The sequence below is a fragment of the Perognathus longimembris genome, chromosome 13 (assembly GCF_023159225.1).
Source record: "Perognathus longimembris pacificus isolate PPM17 chromosome 13, ASM2315922v1, whole genome shotgun sequence".
In the NCBI taxonomy this organism is placed as follows: Eukaryota; Metazoa; Chordata; class Mammalia; order Rodentia; family Heteromyidae; genus Perognathus; species Perognathus longimembris.
The window spans coordinates 15,725,765-15,746,746 of record NC_063173.1 but is presented as its reverse complement, the minus strand read 5'-3'; the positions used below and the strand labels follow the sequence as shown (position 1 = coordinate 15,746,746).

At 52.9% G+C, this 20,982-nt stretch overlaps 2 protein-coding genes across 8 annotated transcripts in view; one reads left to right on the top strand and one right to left on the bottom strand.

The window, feature by feature from the left end:
- The first annotated feature begins 2,704 nt into the window (after positions 1–2,704).
- On the top strand, positions 2,705–12,036 carry LOC125362421 (NADH-cytochrome b5 reductase 2). Its single transcript, XM_048361270.1, has 9 exons — positions 2,705–2,785; positions 3,379–3,522; positions 3,708–3,780; positions 6,754–6,860; positions 7,141–7,270; positions 8,108–8,191; positions 9,063–9,148; positions 10,228–10,327; positions 11,144–12,036. Exons 1-9 carry the CDS (start codon positions 2,705–2,707, stop codon positions 11,314–11,316), a joined length of 978 nt encoding a protein of 325 aa, XP_048217227.1. The 3' UTR covers positions 11,317–12,036.
- A 72-nt stretch (positions 12,037–12,108) lies between these two features.
- Positions 12,109–20,982, bottom strand: part of Ppfibp2 (PPFIA binding protein 2) — a 133,074-nt gene continuing 124,200 nt past the window's right edge. For 3 of the 7 annotated variants that reach the window (XM_048360927.1, XM_048360929.1, XM_048360926.1), the window contains 5 exons: positions 19,870–19,995; positions 18,973–19,161; positions 17,387–17,563; positions 15,240–15,305; positions 12,110–13,993 (listed from right to left, as the gene is read on the bottom strand). In XM_048360927.1, coding sequence (XP_048216884.1) covers positions 13,922–13,993; positions 15,240–15,305; positions 17,387–17,563; positions 18,973–19,161; positions 19,870–19,995 — 630 coding nt within the window. In that variant the 3' untranslated portion in view covers positions 12,110–13,921. Of the gene's footprint in view, positions 13,994–15,239; positions 15,306–16,848; positions 17,564–18,972; positions 19,162–19,869; positions 19,996–20,982 lie in introns of those variants that run through there. The other 4 variants (XM_048360925.1, XM_048360928.1, XM_048360924.1 and 1 more) reach the window with 3 other exon arrangements.

The following is a 20,982-nucleotide window of genomic DNA, read 5'->3' as shown; positions in this document are numbered from 1 at the left end:
AGAAAACATATTAAATTCATATAACTAACAAAAATAATATTTAAAATAAATAAAAAGACAAATCAGAATTCAATGAATTCGATGGGAAAATGGGCAAAAATCATAGGAAAAGGAAACTCCATTGGAAATAAACACATAAAAGATGCTTAGTCTCATCAGAAATTACTAGGTGACGCAAGATGGGTGGAGACATCATTTAATACTTAAATTGTCAAAAAGTGTATCCAAGACACTTGCATGTATTATTGGAAATGTCCCCGACATAACTCCTGTGGCGATGTGTGTTTGGGAGGGTTTCTGGGGCTCCCAGGCTGAAATCCCCAATTCTAAGGCATGTGCCCTTGTTTAAGACAGGGTCTTTACTGAGATACGCACGTTTAAAATGAGATCATGATGTTCCTATAGCAAGGGGAACTTGGACCCAGGGGCAAACATAGAAGGAAGATTGTGTGACAGACGGAGGGGCGTCACCATCTACAAACCCAAGGACTGAGGCCAGGAACTATTCTTCTAGCACAGCCCTTTGAATGAAGCCTGCCCACATCCTCCTTTTGGATTTCTTTTAACCCCTAGACCTAAATTTCTGTTGCTTATGCTAGGCAATCTATGGTTCTCTGTTCCAATGGCCCTAGCAAATTAAAACAGGTAGGGTGTGTTTCTTGACTTGCCTCTCTCTTGATCAGGCCCCTCCCATCCTGACCATCAGTCAGGCCAGAACAAGCCTCATCATCCATCTCTCACTTGTGGGTGAATGAATGAGTGAGGGAGTAGTTGTCTTCTCTTTGATGGTACCCTCCTCCGCCTCAGCCCCCCTCTGCAAACCCCGCCCTGGTCCTGGACCAGACTCAGAGTAGAAGCTCACCAAGGCCCGTCGAATGAACACATATTCTCTATAATTAGACCTCAATTCCCAACTCCTTTTCAGAATCCCCTTCTTCCTCTAGCTTTGCCACAGTTTTTTTTATTAAATGTATTTTATTGTTATTGTAAAGGGGATATGCAGAGGGGTTGCAATGACTACATAAGTCAGGTAATGAGTACATTTCTTTTGGAAAAAATGTCACCCCTGCTGTCACTCTCTCCGCTTTTTACTTCTAGTCCATCCCCCAAAAAAGTTGTATAGTTCATTTCTGACAGTGTCCAGTGCTGCATTTGTTCACCCCTGTGTCCCACCATTTCTATGCCCCTCCCCCTGTGCTCCCAAAGACAGATAAATAGATAAACAAATAAGAACAAAGGAATAGGAAACAGAAACAGAAACAAAGGAAAAACAAAAAACCCCAACAAACTTGTTTCCGTGTCTTGGAGTTCATTTCAGCAAATAGTATTTCACATGATCAGATGCACCCACAAGTCCTGCGGCTCTGTGCTCCTCTCCTCACAATACTGATCCTCCTTTGGTCTCGCTGAGTGTGAACGCCTAGGACCCGCACAAGTGACCATGCCCCAGAGTGTTATCACCATCACCACCATCAGCAGCACCACCACCACCACCACTCACCATCATCAACACCACCACCATCACCAACATCACCACCACCATCATCATCACCACCACCACCATCACCACCATTACCACCACCATCAACACCATCATCACCACCACCACCATCACCACCATCATCACCACCACCACCATCATCACCACCACCACCATCACCACCATCACCACCACCACCACCACCACCACCATCATCATCACCATCATCAACACCACCACCATCACCAACATCACCACCACCATCACCACCATCATCATCACCACCACCACCATCACCACCATTACCACCACCATCAACACCATCATCACCACCACCACCACCATCACCACCATCATCACCACCACCACCACCACCATCATCACCACCACCACCACCATCATCACCACCACCACCATCACCACCATCATCATCACCACCACCACCACCACCACCACCATCATCACCACCACCACCATCACCACCACCACCATCATCACCACCACCACCATCATCATCATTATCATCTCCATCATCATCATCATCTCCATCATCATCATCATCACCATCACCATCATCACCACCACCATCATCATCATCATCATCATCCCATCCAGTGATTTAGTCTGCCACAGCTTAAGCTGCCTGTGCAGAGCGCCCAGGCGACGCTCGCTGCAGGAGGCCCCGAGCCCCCGCCCGCACCCCACGCACCCCACGCGCCCCCGTCCCGTACCGCGCGGCCCCGGAGGCAGGAAACGACCGGAGCCAGGGTCACGCGAGACGGAACGGAACCTCGGGAGAGCGAGCTCGAGGCCGGCCCGCTGCCCGCCGGTGTCAGCTGCCGGCCTCGGCCCGCTGCCGTCCGCCCGGCGGAGGTGCCTGTGAGGGCGGGGACCCCCGCTTGACGACATGTTTGGCATCTCACTCAGGGTGGGTTTGGTGGGAGCGGCGCCGGCGCGGGGGACGCCGCGGCGGGAAGGGGAGAGCGCAAACGTCCGCCCGGGACCCCAGAGCCGGAAGGGGGCGGTGCGGCGGCCGGCGTTGGGCGGGGGCGGGGCTCCGAGGGGCGGGGCCTCGTGGTGGGTGGGCGGAGCCGGGCGGCGAGGGCGGGGCCGGGCGGGGACTGGCTGGACGGGGCGGAGCTGGCCCGGCCAGGAGCGTTTCTAGGCGGTGGGGTGCGGGCCTCGACCTCCTGCGTGTAGAAGAGGGAAGGTGGACTTTTCCCGATGAATCAGCCGGGGCCGGCCGGCCTGGCCGAGGGCAGTGGTGGGATGGAGGGCAGTTGCAGGGAGGATGGCCGAGCCCCTGTAGGTGAGTGCCGGCCCCCCACCCCCTGAGGGCCTTGGAGGGCGCCCGGGCAGCCTCCTCCTGGAGCCCAGAAGTTGGGAGTGAGGGGGGCGGAGCGGTGAGCCCTGTCTCCCCTGGTCCCCTCCTGTGCCCTCAGCCACCACCACGGGAAGCGCCCCCAGCCATCTCCCTCTCTAGCAGTGATCTGGGACGGGGGTCGGGATGGGGTGCGGGGTGGGGGGGAAGTCTTCACTCCAGATGACTGGTTACTAGTTACAGAAGGAGGGCCCCGAGACTTCCACCATCTGCACCCCTGGCTGTAGCCAGGACGATGGCAGATGGGTAGGGAAGCACTCTGGACGGACCTTACAGGTCTAGCCTGGGTAGTGGGCGTGCAGGTACCCCCTACCTTCTGGCCCACAGAGAAAGCTTGGCCTTCCCGCGTGAATACCTTCCCCTCGGCCTGTCCCTTTGAGTCCAGGGCTGGCTTTTCTCCTGGCATTGGCATGGGGAGGAGGCGCTGTGCCTGAGAGCTGCCCTGCCCTGCCCTGCCCTGCCCTGCCCTGCCCAGGGCAGACGAGAGCTGAGGGGCTGCGCTCACACTGTCTACTAGGACCCGACCCTGCTGCTGGCCGTCACTGTCATCGGGGTCACAGCGCTCCTGTTTGCACTAAAGAACAAGAACTGCAAGAAGAAAGGTCCTATCACCTTACAGGACTGCGACACCAAGTACTCGCTACCCTTGATTGAGAAGGAGGTAGTGGCTCAGTTCCTTGTTAGGTGGGAGAGAGGAAGGAGCCGGGATGCTGGTGGGGAAGGTGGGGTGGGAAGATGAGTCACGGTCGGGACCAGTGGAGCTCCCTCCCCCGGCATCTCCGCGGTCGAGATCCAGCCAGGCCCCTAGGAAGCTGAGGAAGGCTGCCTCTGCTTTTGTTTTGCTAGCAAATCAGCCACAACACCCGGAGGTTCCGCTTTGGACTGCCCTCGCCCTATCATATCTTAGGGCTTCCTGTAGGTGAGTAGGCTTTGGTGTCCTCTCCAGGGCTGGGGCTTTGGGGATTAGATACTACTCCCATCCGAAACACGGGTTTTCAGGCTCCTGAGATGTGGAGGTTGCCCTGATAACTCTCCCCGAGGATAAATAGGGAGATGGACTTGGGAAAAGAGCATGGAAAAGAAGCCAGCCGAGAGTCAAACATTCAAGGTCTCGTCTCACTGAAGTTCCTTGCTAGGCTAGCGCTGGCAAGTTCCTCCATCTTTTACCTCTTCAGTCTATGAAGGGAAAATCCTCAGGCCTAACCGCTTCCTTTAGTTGGGTCATTGTGAGGGTAAATGCTGGGTAGATGCACAGAATCACAGTCTGCTCAAGTGTGTCCCAGGAGGGATAGGGAGGAGTGTTCCTCTACAATCAAGAGAAAAGCTCAGAAGGGTAAGCTGAGGCAGGGAGGAGGCAGGTGCCTTAAGAGCTTCAGAGCCATACAAGGAGGGCCCCACTGAAGTCATATTCTAGCCACCCCAGAGTTCCAAGCTATTCCATTTCCAGTCACCCGAGATGAGGGCACCCCTGAGGTGGAAAGCCTAGGGATCCAGAGCCGCTTTGTTTTTTGCCTCCTAATGGCCTACTTGTCTTATAGACAGATGAAACCTCGTCCTAAACTCTGTGAATCACAGCCAGGCCCCTGAGCCTCCTTTGCTGCTCCCCCAGTTCCATCCTTATGCAGGGGAGCATTGTGTCTTGCAGCCTTCTAGCCCCCTGCCTGGCCTGTCACCAGTCCTGTGGGCAGGAAGTGCAAAAGAATGAAAAAGCCAAATGTCCTAGAAACTCCCTTGACCACTGTGTTCTCAGCCTGTTGGAGTCAGCACGGTTAGTGGGACGAGATGTGTTAGTGACTTCTGAGAGGCTGCTATGGAGAATCAGAGCTTGCTGATACTCCCTAGCTCAGCAAGCTATGTTAGATATGAGGCCAGAGGAACTTTGGATAGTCTTTAGGGGTGAGAGGCGGGGGGGGGGGGGGGGGGGGGAGGCTACCAGGCCAGGCGCAGGTTGTCTGTGTTTCAAGGAGCCTTTCCAGGTTCCCAGTTTCAGATGCTGTTTCTGAGGGAAGCTGATGCCTCATGCCTGTATTCCTGAGTGACCCTGGGTCCAGCTGGACTGTGGTCACTGAGCCAGTAGGTGTGCACCGCAGGCCTCTTCGAACCTAAGTACCAGCCCCTCCAGTGGGCCACTGGTGGCTCACACCTGCAGTCCTGCCTACTCAGGATGCTGAGATCTGGAGGATCACAGATTTTGCATGGACGCATGGTTCAAGTGGTAGAGTACCAGTGGAGCAAACAAGCTGAGCAATCACAAGGGCCAGCATTCAAACCACTGAGCCAGTACAAGGCCACCAGTTCAAAACCCTAGTACTAGAAAAAAAAAAATCCCAGCCCTTCATGTACCTCACTCCAGCTTCTTTTACCCTCCCCCCACCTCTCTCTCTCTCTCCTGAATTTTCCACTTGTATTTCCATAGTCTGTGACTGAATGTGCTTGGCATACTTAGTTGCTACTCCCTCAAAACCTGGTGTGGGGGCTTGTCTTCACTCTGTCTCTTAGCCCCCTCCCCTTTGGCAGTACCAGGGATTGAACTCAGGATATCAGGCAGGCACTCAACCACTTGAGCTATGCTTCCAGCCCCTCTTCAGGCTGTTTATTTTTGAGGTCGGGTCTCACTTTATGCTCAGGCCAGAATGAGCTACAACCCTTCTTCTTGTGCTTCCTAGTCTTCCTGGAAATGACAGGCCCACACACAGGCCCACACCACCACATCTAGCCATTGTTTGAGATAGACTCCCATGAACTTTTAGGCCTAGGCTGGCTTTGAACCTTGATTACCCATCACTGCCTCCTAAGAAGTTACAATTACAGTCTTGAGCCACCCCACATGGCTTCTTAGCAGCAACTGGCAATTCCTGCTCTCATCGCTATCTGAAGTGTCCTTGCTCTCTGAAGTGTCCGTCTTGGCTCCAACAGGAGCCGTCTTGAGTGGCCCAGTTCATGATTTGACAGATCTATGCTTCTCTGGCCCACCAGAGGTATTAAGTTCCACTCCAGAGGGGCAGAAGACATGGTTCTGACATTGACCAATGGTTGGGTGTCCTGGTATATGTCTGTTATCCCAGAAGGTATGGGAGGTAGAGGAAGGGGGATCAAGAGTTTGAGGCTGGCCAAGACAAAATTAGTGTGACCCTATTGCAAAACCAAAAGAGGGCTGGTAGGAGTGCTTGCCATTCGGAGTTCAGTCTCTTGTATCCAAAAAATAAAAAACCCACCTTATTGCTGGCTCCCAGTAGAACCATGGATTAGGAACAGACAATGTGGTTGCATTACTTGGACCAGGGGTGTCCAGGTCTTAGAGCATTGAAACATCTGTGATCCTAAGCCTTTTATACAAAGCACTAAGATACCGGTGGGGACGGGGACGTGATGGCTTGTTCACTGACCTCCGTAATGTGCCCAGTCTAGGAGGAAATGGTGAAGATGACACTGACTTCCTTAAAGGGAAAGTGCTCCATTTGTTTTAAAACACTCTCAATCTTCCATGAGCTCTTTTACTCTGTAATTACTTGGTAGGATCACAGCTTGGCAAGCGATATATCACTTTCATAAACCCTACCTCCTTTTATGATGCTAGGGATTAAACCCAGAACCTTGCACTTGCTAAGCAAGTACTTTGCCACTTGAGCTGTGCCCCAGCTCCATTACCCATTCTATAGGCCAAGAGACATGTCCAGAGAGCTGGAGTGCCCTTCCCAGGATAGGCTGCAGATGAGGAGGGGCAGGCCTAACGTCCTCACATCCAGATTTGGTTCCTTCTCCCTCTCTGCCTCCACGGGATGTCCTACCACACTGTATTCCCTTTATTAAACTTCAGTCCTTTTAGCAATTCCTACAGGGCTCTATGCAGGCTGGCCATTCTCAGAATTAACAGTTGATCCCTTTTCTATAGGTAACTATGTCCATCTCTTGGCCAAAATTGGTGATGATATGGTGGTCAGGGCTTATACCCCCGTCTCCAGTGATGATGACCAAGGCTACGTGGACTTAATTATAAAGGTAAAGAATGTCTCCTATGCCCCGCGGCCTGGCGCTCCCTAGTTTGCTGGGTGTGATGGAGTGGACAACAGTGCTTTTTCTAGGGAGGGCCCCCAGGCCTTGGACAGGGCTGTCTTGTAGCCTCGTTGAACAGCAATGCTCCAGGGAATCTTGCCTGCAAGCCAGTGCGAGCACGGACAATTTTCCCCTGACAGCTTCCCACTGCAAGTTCACGTTGGAGCCGTGTGCAGCCCCGGCCGTCGGCCCGGGAGGGAGCACACCACGCTGCCCTGTTTTTCAGGTCTACTTCAAAAACGCCCACCCGCAGCATCCGGAAGGGGGCAAAATGACTCAGTACTTGGAGAACATGAAAATTGGGGACACCATCCTTTTTCGGGGACCAACTGGGTCTTTGTTCTACCGTGGGCCAGGTACTTGGGGGTTTACATTGGGCCTCCAGCTGCAGGGAGAAGATTGCTGCAGTGGTTTATTGTTCTAGAACATTCTTAATCCCTAAGTTACATGAGTTGGTCTTCTAACCCTTCATCTATTCATTCATGCAAAGCCATTTCTAACCACTTCATCATTCATTCACACCCGCTCCAAAGACGAATCAGCGTGTCATCATCACTAACTCCACCACAGATTCAATAAAATGGCGCCTGCTAGCCAGGGGCCGGTGGCTCATGCCTGTAACCTCAGGAGGTTGAGATCTGAGGGTGGCAATCTGACGCTAGCCCGGGTGGGAAAGTCCATGTGGCTGTTATCTCTAACAAATCACCAAGAAGCCAGAAGGGGAGCTTTGACTCAAGGAGTAGAGCCCTGGCCTTGAGCAAAAGAAAGTGCAGGAGCAGTGCCCAGGCACTGAGTTCAAGCCCCAGGACTGGCGCGCGCACACACACACACACACACACACACACACACACACACACACACAGGTTCCTGCTCATATGGATGGAGGATTATGGAGGGCTTCCTCACTGTTCCATTCACTAAGAGTCCCTCATTTACCATAGCATTCATCACTGCCATGGGCAAGAGTACTCTGAGAGGCTCCATATTAACTCGGGCATGCCCCTCTCCTCAGAAGACAAGGCTCAGCGATTATTCCCGGAGGAGGCTCAGGAACTGATATTTTAGCCCTGGGTGCAGTCTGGGTGCAGTCCCTGAGGTGAACCCGCATCCCAGGAGTCCCCTGGAAAGTTAGCAGCGTTTGGCCCATTTCCGGACTCGAGCTGAAGAAGTTACACGCGTCCTTATGTTTCTAGGGAGCATTGGCATCAAACCATATCCATCATGCAAGCCTGAAAAGAAAACGTTCCGTCAACTGGGAATGATTGCCGGGGGCTCAGGTAAGGGGTTTCTGGGGGTTTTTCCTCCAAGGTGAGCTCTAAGACCATCCAGACTTCCAAGCTATTGAATCCTAGAAAGGAGGACACAGTTACGGTGACAATACAAATGTGACCTGAAAGTTGGGGACAGGCAGACACTGGACCTGCCCTGCCCCCCCGCCCACGGCTCCCCTCACCCAGTGAAGAGGCTACCTGGGGCCATGGGGAACTTCTCAGGTATGGGGCCAGGCTGGGCAGGCTCACCTGCACTTCCAATCTGACTCCAAGTCAGACCTTCCCCATCCCTTGAGAGTGAACATCCCCAAGGAGAGAATACACCCTTAGGGGGAGACTCAGAGTGCTGGGTACTTGCAAAATCATCCCATCTGTGCTGGGAATGTGGCTTAGTGGTAGAGTGCTTGCCTCGCATGCATGAAGCCCTGGGTTTGATTCCTCAGCACCACATATATAGAAAACAGCCAGAAGTAGCGCTGAGGCTCAAGTGGTAGAGTGCTAGCCTTGAGCAAAAGAAGCCAGAGACAGTGCTCAGGCCCTGAGTTCAAGCCCCAGGACTGGCAAAAGAGAAAATAAAAAAAAATCATCCCACCTACTTGCTAGGAATGCTGTTTTGCCAATGAGGACTCTGGAGAACTCAGAATAGTCTTTCCATATTTCTGTACGAAAAGGTAAAAGAGCTTTTGGTTTACTGTGACACGAGAAAGGGACATGAAAACTGAGGACTATTTTCCACTTAGAGTTTTGGGGACAGAAGGTTTAAAAAAACAAAAAAAAAGATTTAATCAGGGCCAAAGAAAATTGTTAAGCCACTACCAGCCAGAGGCCGGAGCAGAAGAGGCAGGAGAAAGCTGGCCTGCCCCTAACTGTGTTCCAGGCATCACGCCCATGCTGCAGCTCATTCGCCACATCACCAAGAACCCTCACGACAAGACCAAGATATCCCTCCTCTTTGCCAACCAGGTGGGTCCTTCCAAGCCGGCCCAGGTCCCGCGGGGGGGGGGGGGGCAGGATGGATGGTTTGCTGGGCCAGCTGGGCCTCCCTCCCTCCCCCCCCCCGCCCCGCAGCTGTGAAAGGGCTTAGTGGGCTCTGCCAAGGCCCCTGGGCAGCTGGTGAAACTGAGTCCAGGCCTGTTTCCCCGCTTGTCTGAAATCTGTCTCCCCAGCCAAGCCCGGGCGGCATGTGGGCCTTCCTTCCTTAAGACATTTTGTTTTTCTGAGTATAAACAACAAAAATGCTTCCATGGAAATTTGGGGAGATACAGAATACAAATGCCTTTACTTACCTTTTTATCTTTTTTCCTCTATACATGGTACATGTGTTTCGTGCATGTACGTGTAATTATATAGCTTTCACTTAGCATGCCTATACAGCCATTTTCTTCTCGCTAATGCCATGTTTTCATCACGGTCAATGTCAGATCCCACTATAATTGACTACATGGTCGACATTCAGGTTGTTTTCAGATGATAAAGAATGGTGAATAACTGTGTCTAGGCTTGATTGCCTTTAGATAGTTTTCTGAAACAACTCTAGAAGCAACGCGTGCTAAGGTGACAGTCATGAGGAGTTTGATCATCCAGGCCTTCTGGACTCTTCCTTGGAGCCTGTGACAAGTGACTCTAGCTCCCTTTTTTCCCAGTGGAGGCAACAAATGGCCTCGTTTTCCTGCTGAGGTCACTGCCCCAGCCCTGCCGGCCCGCCTTCAGTCCCTCTTTCCTTGCAGAAAATCCTCCTCGGTCCTGCACTGAGCTTAGCTGGGCCTTCTGCTGCCTGAGCTGAATGCAGGAAGCGGGCCAAGGACTTGTGTGAAGCCACCCAGACCAGTGGCTTTCGTCCTCCCATAGATAGAGGAGTCATGTGCTCAGTGGACGCCTCGACCCTCCCAGAAGAAAGCAGCTTTGGGCTCCAGGAGGAGCAGGAGAACCTTTGTTTCCCCGAAGTCCTTAAGCTAGGGTGGTAGCTGGGACAGGAGTGGTGCCGTCTGGGGGACACGGAGGCCGGCCCTGGAGAGGCCTTTGTAACGTTGCTTCTTTTCTAGACAGAGGACGACATCTTGATGAGAAAGGAGCTTGACGAGATCGCCAGGACTCGCGTGGACCAGTTCAGCGTGTGGTACACCCTGGACAGGCCCCCTGTCGGTATGATCCCTCTTGCTCAGTGTGGGGCAGGGCCAACCCTGGACTCCCCCCCCCCCCCCCGCCAAGAGCCAGTGGCTGTTTTATTTTTGTCTTTTTTCTCTTGAGGCTTGTGCTTGAGGGCTAGACTTGGGGCCCTGGGTCCCTATAGAAAATGCAAGGATGTAAGTGGGAGAAGACTGGAATACCCCGCAGGCAGGTGTCCCTCATCCTAGCTGCACGAAATATCAAGACGGACACGGAGTCACCCATCTGCCCTGCAGCCCACCCCCACCCTGTGCCCACGGACACTATGTCTTCTGATACCCATGTCACCTGCACACATGCTCACATGCCAAGCCCTAGCCAGGAAGCTGAGGCTTCCCCGTCAGCACCCCGCAAACACCAGGCACACAGCACCCTATACAGCACGTCTCTGCCCGTGGCTCATCATATGACTGACTGTCCAGCAGGGGGCACTGTCTGACAAGCAACCACCACCACACCCGGCCACCCAGCCGCCTCCCCAGCTCCAGCCCCCAGCAACGGGGGGGGGGGGGGGGCGGAGAATGGGGGGGTGGGGGGTAGGGGTACACTGTATCCCTGGCTCACCTCACCCCGTTTCCCAACCAGGCAGGCAGGGATTTCTGAGCCCCAGCTGTGAATCTGGAATCTGGGGGTGGCAAATGCAGCCAAGGACACAGGGGTTTTCTGCAGGAAGCAGCAGTGTGGAGACTTTTCAGTCTTTGTGGTCTCCTCTCTGATCCTGTCCCTGGCTCTGAGGGCCAGAGATTAGGATGCGGAACCCCCTCACCTCTTTCCTGCTTTGCTTCCTTTCAGACTGGAAGTACAGCTCGGGCTACATTACCGCTGAAATGATCAAGGAACACCTCCCTCCCCCTGGAAAGTACACGTTCATCCTGGTGTGTGGGCCCTCAGCCATGGTCCAATCAGCTGTTCAGCCCAACCTGGAGCACCTGGGTTACACCAAGGACATGATCTTCACCTACTAACACCTCCCACGTTCATAGCAAGTGTGTTGGGCTCCTATTTCAAAAACGAGCTGGCTTCATCATATTAAACAGGGATGCTTTGTAACGTGTCTCCTCAAGCACCCTGAGACACTAGCCACCAGTACTCCTCTCTGGGTTGTGAGCCTACTTAGGAAGGGCCCAAGGGGCCAGAGAGGCTCCTAGCTTAGAAGCAAAAAGAGCTCCGCTGTAGTATGTTCCTCCTCCTTAGCTAAATAAACTTAAGTTCTCAGTAAATAGCCCATGGAAGATGGCTCTGTGGGGGACCTGCTGGGTGGGGTGGGGGTAGGGGGTTGGGGGGAGGGGGGATGCCCTCCCTGCTTGAGAGTTGGCTTCTTTGTGTGGAGCGGGGGCGGTGCCGGGTAGTCAGATCCGGAAATGGGGCCAGTGCTGGAATTCTCCAGGATGGACTTAGGGTCACACCAAGTCCCTCTAATGTCCCTTGACCCTCTTGAGGCCCAGAGCACTGGCTTTCATGGTCAGATCATCAAGAGGCTCAGGAACCCTCCATGTGCAATCGTTCTTCTTCCTAGTTCCTTTGAAAATGGGAATTGGATTAAAAACACACATCCATCCCAGTAGTCCATCCACAGGGTAAGTGGGCCCTGGGAATTCCTCCCAGACTTCCTTCAGCCTGGAGGACATCTGCTGAGCAGCCCCTTAGTGCTGGCCGCGGTGTCCCTGTCCTGGCACAGGCTCGGGGGAGGGATGGTCACACAGGCCTTCACCGTCACTAACTCTGCCCAGGGCCCCCTGCCGGCCTGCGTGGGGAGCACTTGGGCTAGGCTTCATGGAATCATCCCTACAGGCCAGAGTTCTTGTGGGGGAATTGTTTTCTGAGTTACAAATGAGCAGGCAGGCTTAGAGAACAAATATTCCCAGGCCTGTCAGCCAGCAGGGAGCAGAGCTGACTTTAAACCTGGATGTTTAATTCCAAGTTGTTCCACCTCCACCCACCCACCCACCCCCCCTTTTTTTTTTTTCAAACAAAACCCTGGCATAATAGCAGCAGTGTTAGAAGGTGGGACTTCTGGATGATTACTCAACATGTATGATGGGGTGGGGAGAAGGGAGGAGAGAAATGCGGGTCTAGGGAGCAATCTGTGGTATAGCTATGTCTTGCCCACAGGGGGCCAAGCCCAGGGGTGATCTCCAAGGCCTTCTTCTCCCCACCTGTTTAGCACATCCTCATCAAATCCCTTAACCAGAGAAAGACAGGCGAATGCTTTGTGGTAAGGTACTCCCCCCAGACATCGTTCATAAACACAGCTCTGACCGTGCCTGCACGCTTGTCACCTACCTCGAGCCTGTCCCTGACTTCACTTTGACTTGCCCGCGCCTCTCTGGCACAGTCCAGGGCAGAGGGCACGGTGATATGGGATAGCAGTGACTCGCAACTGGAATGGAAACTAGGGCTGCTTCCTGAGGTATTCATGCTGGGCTTGAGATGCAGGATTTGAACTCCTGAATGGGATTAGAATGGAGTTTATAAGGAAAGGAGATCTCAATCAAGGCCTGAAGGAAATACAGATTAAGTAGGGGGCTCAGAAAGACTAAGGATGCTCAGCCCTGGGAATCCTGCAATGGAAGGGTTTTGAGCAGAATAGCCAGCCACAAGGGCAACAAGATTAGAAGAGTGCTAGGAAGTATCTCCCTGGGAACAGGGTGGAGAATGTCTACGGGGGACCAGCCGGGAAGATGAAGGGCTGAGCAGATCAGCTGCAGGATTCAGGTGAGAGACAGATGAGGCTGGAACTAGAGCAGCTGGGGGTGTGTGTGGGGGGGGGGGCGGGAAAGGAATGGCTGGAACACAGGTAGGTCAGCAGAACCTTGTTGAAGATATGGGAGACATCTAAGAAGGAACAGGTTTGTCTGGGCGCATGGTGAGTTTCTAAAGAGATGTTGAGTTTGTGGTGCCAAGGGCACTGTTTAATCAGACATTGTGCTTGAGGATGCTACAGCAGAAGTCAGAGATGCGTCTGGTGCATGGCCGGTAGGGTGTAGTAGCTACTCCCTGCTCCGATGCTAGGAGGCACAGCCAGTCTCCACTGCGGGTCAGGGTGGAGGACAGGGCAGAAGCCCTGGAGAAGCCCCAGTCCCTTCTTCTGCCCTCAATCTAAACACTCCCCCTTGAATGGAAACCCAGGCTCCTGTGAAGCAGCTCACAGGGCTCCTGATAATCATCTCGCCCGACCTGGACAGTTCATCGCAACTCCCCACACCCGGCAGTGGTTTTATGAATTGAGAGCTCTTCCTCTTTGTTCTGGAAGCCTCCTTGCTGTCACAGCATGGGCCGTTCATTTTGCATGGATCCCTCATTCTCCTCTCCACAACAGTGCTCTGTGGTCCATAGATAAAAAGGTAGAAAGGCTGTATTAAGAGCGAGCCTGGCTGGAAGCATGGCGGCGTGTCCAGGTCCACTTCCTGGACAAGGTGGACACCTGTCCCATGGCTCTGCTTTGCTTTTGTCAACACCCACATCCCGGAGGCCCTGCTAGCTCCGTCTGGGCTCTGTCAATGGCTGGGTGCCAGCTCCCCATGGAGGAAGACTCAGGGCCCCACGTGTAGCTCTCAGCCCTGAAGAATGTCATCTCCAGTCATCAGAGTTGGGGGAAGCCAGACGACAGTCATTCAGCAGCTGGTCCTGGCTCAGCAGAGTCTGAAAGGACACAGCCAAAGGGGGCAGTTTAACAAGAGCTGGGGCTGAAGGCTGCCCTACGATCCAGATGTGGGAAGCAGAGGGGAGCTGGGTGTGGCTGGGTCGGACACCAGTACCTTGTAAGTACTCCCCAGACACTGAGCATGGGCTCAGAATACACAGCAGTAAAGGTCGCAGGCTGGGGCTGTCCATCCGTGGTAGAGAAGTTGCCCAGGATGTGTGAGGCTCTGGGCTAAACCCCCAACATGGCAAGCAAGAAAACAAATCTAAAAATAACCTACTCATCTTAGAGATAAGCTTGCTCTTTCAAGTCCACCAAGGGTCTGCTAGACATCATGGGGCAAGGTTGAATAGCCATGTCAGTGTGTGGGCCAAGAAAAGCAAAACAAACAAAAGAGAACAGCTGCATTACAGTGAATCCCAGGATACACTCCTGCCAGGCCCTTAGCCTTCTAAACATGTCTCAAGTGCAGAGCAGCAAGCACGGTGCAATCGCTGGGGGCTCAGCATCCGATCTACAGGGAGTGGGATCAGGTCTGCCTCACTCCAAAGCTGCTCCTCTTCCCCCACAGCTGAGCTGCCTCTCCTCACGTTCTAGTTTGTTCTCCTGGGCATGGCAGGGTGCCCTAGCTTCATGTGATATCTAGGGTGTTGGAGGAATGGTGAGGACACACATGTGTCACATGGAGAACACGAAGGATAGCGTCAACCATCCAGTAAGAGTCGACGTGGTGGGGCTGGGAATATGGCCTAGTGGCAAGAGTGCTTGCCTCATATACATGAAGCCCTGGGTTCGATTCCCCAGCACCACATATATAAAAATGGCCAGAAGTGGCACTGTGGCTTAAGTGGCAGAGTAGTGCTAGCGTTGAGCAAAAAGAAGCCAGGGACAGTGCTCAGGCCCTGAGTCCAAGCCCCAGGCCTGGCAAAAAAAAAAACAGAAACAAAAACAAGAGTCGACGCGGAGGTAAGGGCTGGGCTCTGGGATGCACAAACAGGAAACTGAAGCCTGCTGAGGGGAAGAGGACTCAAGACAGCCTGCCTTAGCTAGCTCCAACTCTAGGCCCATGAGCGTTCCAGAAGTCTAGCCAGTGGAAGAGACTCGTGGGCTGCTGTGTGCCCCGGGGATGTCTCTAACCCCTGGTTCAGCATCCTCTATGCTCCCTCTGGCCTGAAGGCCACCATGCCAAACTCCGTGGGCCTCCCCAACACCAGCTCTACTGCGAGGAGGGGGGCAGAGTCCTACCGTAAGGCGGTGAATGTCTTGGGAGAGGAGCCCTATCTGCGTCACAGTGCCTTCCGAAGGTGCCATCTGTAAAATGGGCAGCAGCCTGGTCAGCCCACCTGGACATAGCATGCGGTTTGCAGGGAGAGTAGGCAAATCCCAGTGCAAATGGGCCTAGGTTCTTTAGGACATGCTTCCCTGGCAGAAGTGACATCGCGTACCCCAGACCCCGAAGAGTGGCGGAACGCATGCTGCTTCTGCTCCTGAGGAAAGGTGTCCAGCCTCCTGCAGAGCATGCGCACTCTCTCCTGAACGCCCACTGGTGGCAGCAGTCGGGGTTCAGAGGAGCAGGGCACACCCAGGGCTTGTCAGAAGTGGGCCTTCTGCACGTGCTCAGTGTCCAAGCCATTGCCAGGGACAGACTGCAGTCGAGATACAGGTCTCCAGGATGCTGGGTGGAATGATCATTTCCAGTCACCAACAGGGGCCCAGGTACCAATGTCCCGGGCCTGGAGAGCATCGCCAGGAAGCTGCTGCCCTTGCGCTCAAGAGCCTCCTTTCCCTGCCTCCTCCTCGGCGTCTGCTGGCCCGCTCCTTCCTCCCTCAGCCTAATGAGGCACTGTACACTTGGAAGGTGGGAAAACCCAGGTCCACAAAGCTGCACAGAAAATTAGTGGCGACACAATCCCATGCGGAGCATGAAAACAGGCACATGCAGAGTCACTGACCAGAACATGATGAGAGGCAAGGCGCAAAGCCTGGCTTGAACTGCTCTACAATGGCAGGGGCCAGCTCTCAACACCTGCCATTCATTGGCCCTGGCTACCAGGACCACAAGACAGTGTTACAGATGGAAACACATCTCATCAGCTGGATTTCAGGATAGGTGATGGCTTCAGAGAACAAGCCACGTTTGGGGCTGCCTATCATGTGAGAAGTCAATCTTATTATCGCCTCCATGTGGGGCAGACTCAGCAGTTAATAACGGGGTGTCACCCTCCCTTGTGGTCAGATGGTATGATGCTGCCCTTACTCCTCTGTGGATGAGGCTCCAAGGACGCGGTGGAGCCAGACACAGCCTGTGGCAAACTGGAATCTCATGAGCAGGAGCTCAGATTGGCACCGTGTGTCTCTCCTCCAGTCTCTAGCCAGACAGAGCCCATCTGGAGGGCCCATTATCAGCTAGTCAGCCTCTAAATCAAGAGGCCAGATCTGTTTAGCCTCTGCCGGCACAGACAGACAATCTCCCAGCATAGTAACGAGAAGCTGGCAAGACGCATGGAAAAACACTCTTGCCAGCCAGGCTGCCCGACTCACGTCTCTACCTTTTCACTTAGGGCTTGTGCTGCCTGCCCATAGCTGAGGGATGTGAACTAAAGCCAGGCTACCCACGACCACCCACCTTCTTCCTTGCTTCACAGAGGGAGGCAGGGCCGAGGGAATGAGGCCACCATCCTCCTCTGAATGACCAAAGAGAAATAAAGGGGGGGGGGGCCCTCCTTGCCCCTTGAGGTATCCTGAGTGCATTCCTGGCTGATGATGTCACTCCTCGCAAAAGGCTTGCACCCTGTTTGCAGACATGGCCGGCTCTCCCAACAAGATAACAGATATGCTGAGCTGTCTGCTTCCTTACATAAATATTGTCTTTTATTATCAGAAAGAAGTGAGGACCACCTGTGTAGTAAGGCATAACCCAATTGCACGGTCACGGTCACGGGGCAGAGATCCCTGCTGGTCATCCCTTTGATCTCAGCCAAGACTGTGGCCCACAGGCCTAAGGCACTTGAACTTTTCCTCAGCTACAGCAAAGGGACGGCGGCTGGGAACCGCGCCTCCTGGGATCGTCCCGAGTCCACGTTCCTGTTTCCAGAAGAGCTGAAGATGATATTAAGGTCAGCTAAAAATGTTAGGAAAAAAAAAAGCTTTCCTCCTGGGTCTGCATTGGCAAAAAGTCCCCAACACCTGGCCCCATCTGAAGAGGGGTCACTGCATATCTTGTGTGAGGAGAGGCTGGCCCGGGAGGTACACCCAATTTCTGGAATATTCTCTGCAAGTCATGCACATGGCAGGAGGCGTGCGGTTACAGGGCGGCACACGCGGTGTTATGCTGTGAGCTCTCAGGTGCACACACAGGGCAGGTGACAAGGGGCTCAGCTGCTCTGTCCCACCTGGTCCAGCCCATCCAGTTCAGGGGTGGTGGGGGGACTGAGGCTCCGGTAGCCGCTGTAGAGCCTGTGACTGTCACCGGCAGTGTCACTGGACTCCATTGGGCAGATGTAGTCTGTGGACTCATCAAACTTCTTTTTTCTCATGTTCCCAAAGTGCGAAAATCCAAGTTTCCTAGGCTGAAAACACAGCAAGCACAGCATGATGAGAAGAAACTTCCCAAGCCAATATTTAAGAGCAGGTCTGGTCATAGGGGGAAGCTAGATCTAAAATACACCAGAACATATTAAATTATACAGGACTCTAGGCATTCACAAACTGTGAGACCAAAGGAGGATGCTCTTGGGGGAAGACTATAAAGGCGCAATGCGTCTGTGCTTCTGATCACATAATATTTATTGAAATGAACTCCAGGAAATGGAAACAAGAGGGTTTTTTTTTCTTTGTGTTGTTTTTTCTTGTTTGTTTATTGGCCTTTGAGAGGGTAAGCACCCCAAGGGTGAATCAATGAGCAGTGTTATTCACTAAATACTATATTGAAAATGAACTGTGCAACTTAGGGGCAGGAATGGGAGGGGGGAAAGTGGGAGAGAGCAAGGGAAGGAGTGACATTGTCCAAATAGAAATGTACCCATTACCTGACTTGTGTAACTGTAACCCCTCTGCACATCACTTGCATAATAACAACTTTAAAAAGAGCAGGGCTAGGAGGGAAAGAAGGCGGCAAACGGCAGGAAACTCCCATAGACCATGCTCAGGGAAAGCCAACGGCTCTTGAACAAGAAGAGCTGCTTCTCTGAGATTATGTAAAGCTCATGCTTGCTGACCTACTGGTGACTTAGTTATTTCCCAAGATGAGCTGGGGGAGTTGGTGTAATACCCAAGTCGGCACTGAGCCCGGTGCTGAGGGAGGGCATGCGGTGCCACAGCTATGGAGGCCACGTGGGGAGCAGCACACACCTAGTGCCCTGCAGGGCTGGGCACTGAGCAGCCCTGGGCTGGTGCTCTTTGCTCCTTGTCTGAGCTGTGCTCGGTGCTGTTTCTATTGGACTTCCTGCTCCCTCGGGGAAGGAGGTCTGAGCAGGGGACAGGCCAATCTGTGGGCCTATGGTCTGGCAAGGACATAGTGTAGGGATGGCATAGCTCAGGCTGACCTCAGGGAGCCTAGGTGCTTAGACAACCTCATAACAAAACAAGCAGGGCCAGCCGGGAGTAGAAGAACTCCCTTACTGGCATGGCAGCTTTTGCCCATGACCCCATGGCCCTGTGTCACACAGATGGGCCCAAATGACGAGAGCCAGACACGTAACTCATCTACTTTGCAAGGTGGGTGATGGCAGCTTTTGGGTAGAGGGTAAATTCTCTCCTCCCATGCAGGGAAGAGATTTGTCCTGCATGTGGCTTCTGTGTACAGAAACCTGCTCTGCTTTCTTCCTGAGGCCAAACCAAATAACAAGCAAGAGACCACAGTACCAACCTCCCACAGCAAAAGCTGGTTTGACTCCAAGTATGTGTCAGCAACTGTGTACATCACAACAACCGGCAGGCAGGGCCCCCACAGGCAATCAGGAAGGGCCTGACAACTCACCCGGACTTTGGCTGTGGTGGTCAGTGGTGTGTAAGACGGTGAAGTCATTTTATCTCGCTTTTCCTGTTCAGCCTCAGGACCAATCAAGGCGTTGAATTTGGTGGTGAGGTGGCGCCTGAGGAGCGTCTTCTGAGGTGGAATATTGAGAAGCATAGCCAGGGTGTCTCCAGTGAAGCGGGGTTCCAGGATCTGAGAAGAAACCACAGACAAACCTAGCCAGGGGCCAGCACAGGCGGCCCCACGAGGGTGACAGTGACAAACGGCTTCGCAGGCTGAGGGTGTCCAGCGCAGGGCTGAAGCTCATCCACTTGCCATGACCCATTCCCTTCTCTCTGTCAGCACAAGATCCAACTCGGAGGAGACACTAACTAGCGTGTCTGCTGACTGATCGCTACATTTTCACAGACCAGCAGCAAACTGGGACTGCTTTGGTAAGGCTGATTAGCGGTCAGTCTCCCCTGGATGACAACCAAGCCACCACCTCCACATTTCGCCTCAGCTTTGTCACTGGACAGAGCTGAGTGGCAATAAGGATCCTATCATGGAATCGGGAAGTTACACTGGCTGCCTTCCTCTTCACGCCCCCACCGCTGGATTCCTCCGGGAACAGATGGAGCCGCCTGGTTCGGGGTGCGTCTTGCCTCCCGTAACTTGCTGACCTGGATTCTCTGGGACTGAGGCTGAGGAAGTCTTTTCAGAAGCCATCTTGTTTCTTCCCACAGTATGCAAATCTCCCAACCACAAATTACCAAGATACTTGGAGACTTTAAGTGAGGCAAGGAGTTTAGGTGAAGTTATCAGATCTAGTTTTGCACTACTGTGGATTGTGGTCTTATAAGGAATTAGTCTTGCCCCAGTTTGTGCCAAGGTGGTGGGCTAACCCAGATAGCCACTCACAATGAGACCTCCGTGGACGCCGCTCCCTCGAAGGTTGGGTGCATACTCTGCCAGGTCCACGGATCGCAACCATTCCATCACCCTGTGGTTAGACCACTGCACCACTTCTGAAGGAGAAAGGTTACTCTGTGACAGAAGGAAGAAGAATGGAGACTACTTTAGGCTTAATCAGTCCCAAAGTGGCCCTCTGTGGGTCATCCACGGTGAATAACCCTGCCCCCATGCCTCCCCAGAAAAGCAAACCCCCGTCCCTAGTGACCCTGGCCAGCCAGAACGCCTGCCTGGAGCCTGCCCGGTTCTGAGAAACAGAGCACTCACTGAGTCTTACATCATCTCCTATACTGAGGTATCTGAACCCACTCCCTGGTTACATCCTAATTTTCTACTTGATTTTGGGACGAATGAAGGCATACTGTTTTGCATTCAGTGAACCAGCAGAATTTTAAATAACAAGTTATGAGTGGAGTGATTTACAGAGGAAAGATCTCCCCAGTGTGGCCAGACATTTTAGGGGAGTACACATTAAAAATACACATGCCCGAGTGCATCTACATGGCACCATGACCTTCAAAATGTTTAACCTGTGCCTGACATACAGAAGGTACACAAACTGTCATTGTTGACCAGCAAGGAAACAGAAGCTGGAAGACAGAGTTGGAGTATTTAGTCCCACAGGAAGCAGAGCTAGACACAGTTCCCTGGAACAGTGGAAGTAAGATGGAACTGACAGCTGGTCATTCAGAACTCACCAAGAACTCAAGGTTTATAGATGATCTGTGGGTATTTCACTAGGATCGAGATTGCTTCTGTTTACTTACTTTTTATTCTCTAGCAGGATCTGCTCATAGATATTTTTTATGTGGGCCTGGAGATATTCTAATGTCTGGCTTTGTTGAAATGTCTGACTTCTTATGGGCTCCATCTTTCCTCTCTTGGATTTTCGCTCCTTTGCCTACTTTGATATCCATACTTCTACCTTGTCTTTCCTTTCTTCTCTGCTTTGTGCCGTCTCATCTTTGTTAGTCATTACAATGACTTTGAAAGACTTGTTGCCACTGCCCTCTAGCTTACAGCATTCATCTTTTTAAGGGCGGATGGGAGATTCTGGTTTGT

Bases quoted from the DNA above. Each gene is read 5' to 3' on its own strand.
- LOC125362421 (XM_048361270.1), top strand. From the start codon at position 2,705: ATGAATCAGCCGGGGCCGGCCGGCCTGGCCGAGGGCAGTGGTGGGATG. The intron at 3,523-3,707 runs GTAGTGGCTCAG...TTGTTTTGCTAG, and splicing joins TACCCTTGATTGAGAAGGAG to CAAATCAGCCACAACACCCG. The intron at 8,192-9,062 runs GTAAGGGGTTTC...ACTGTGTTCCAG, and splicing joins AATGATTGCCGGGGGCTCAG to GCATCACGCCCATGCTGCAG.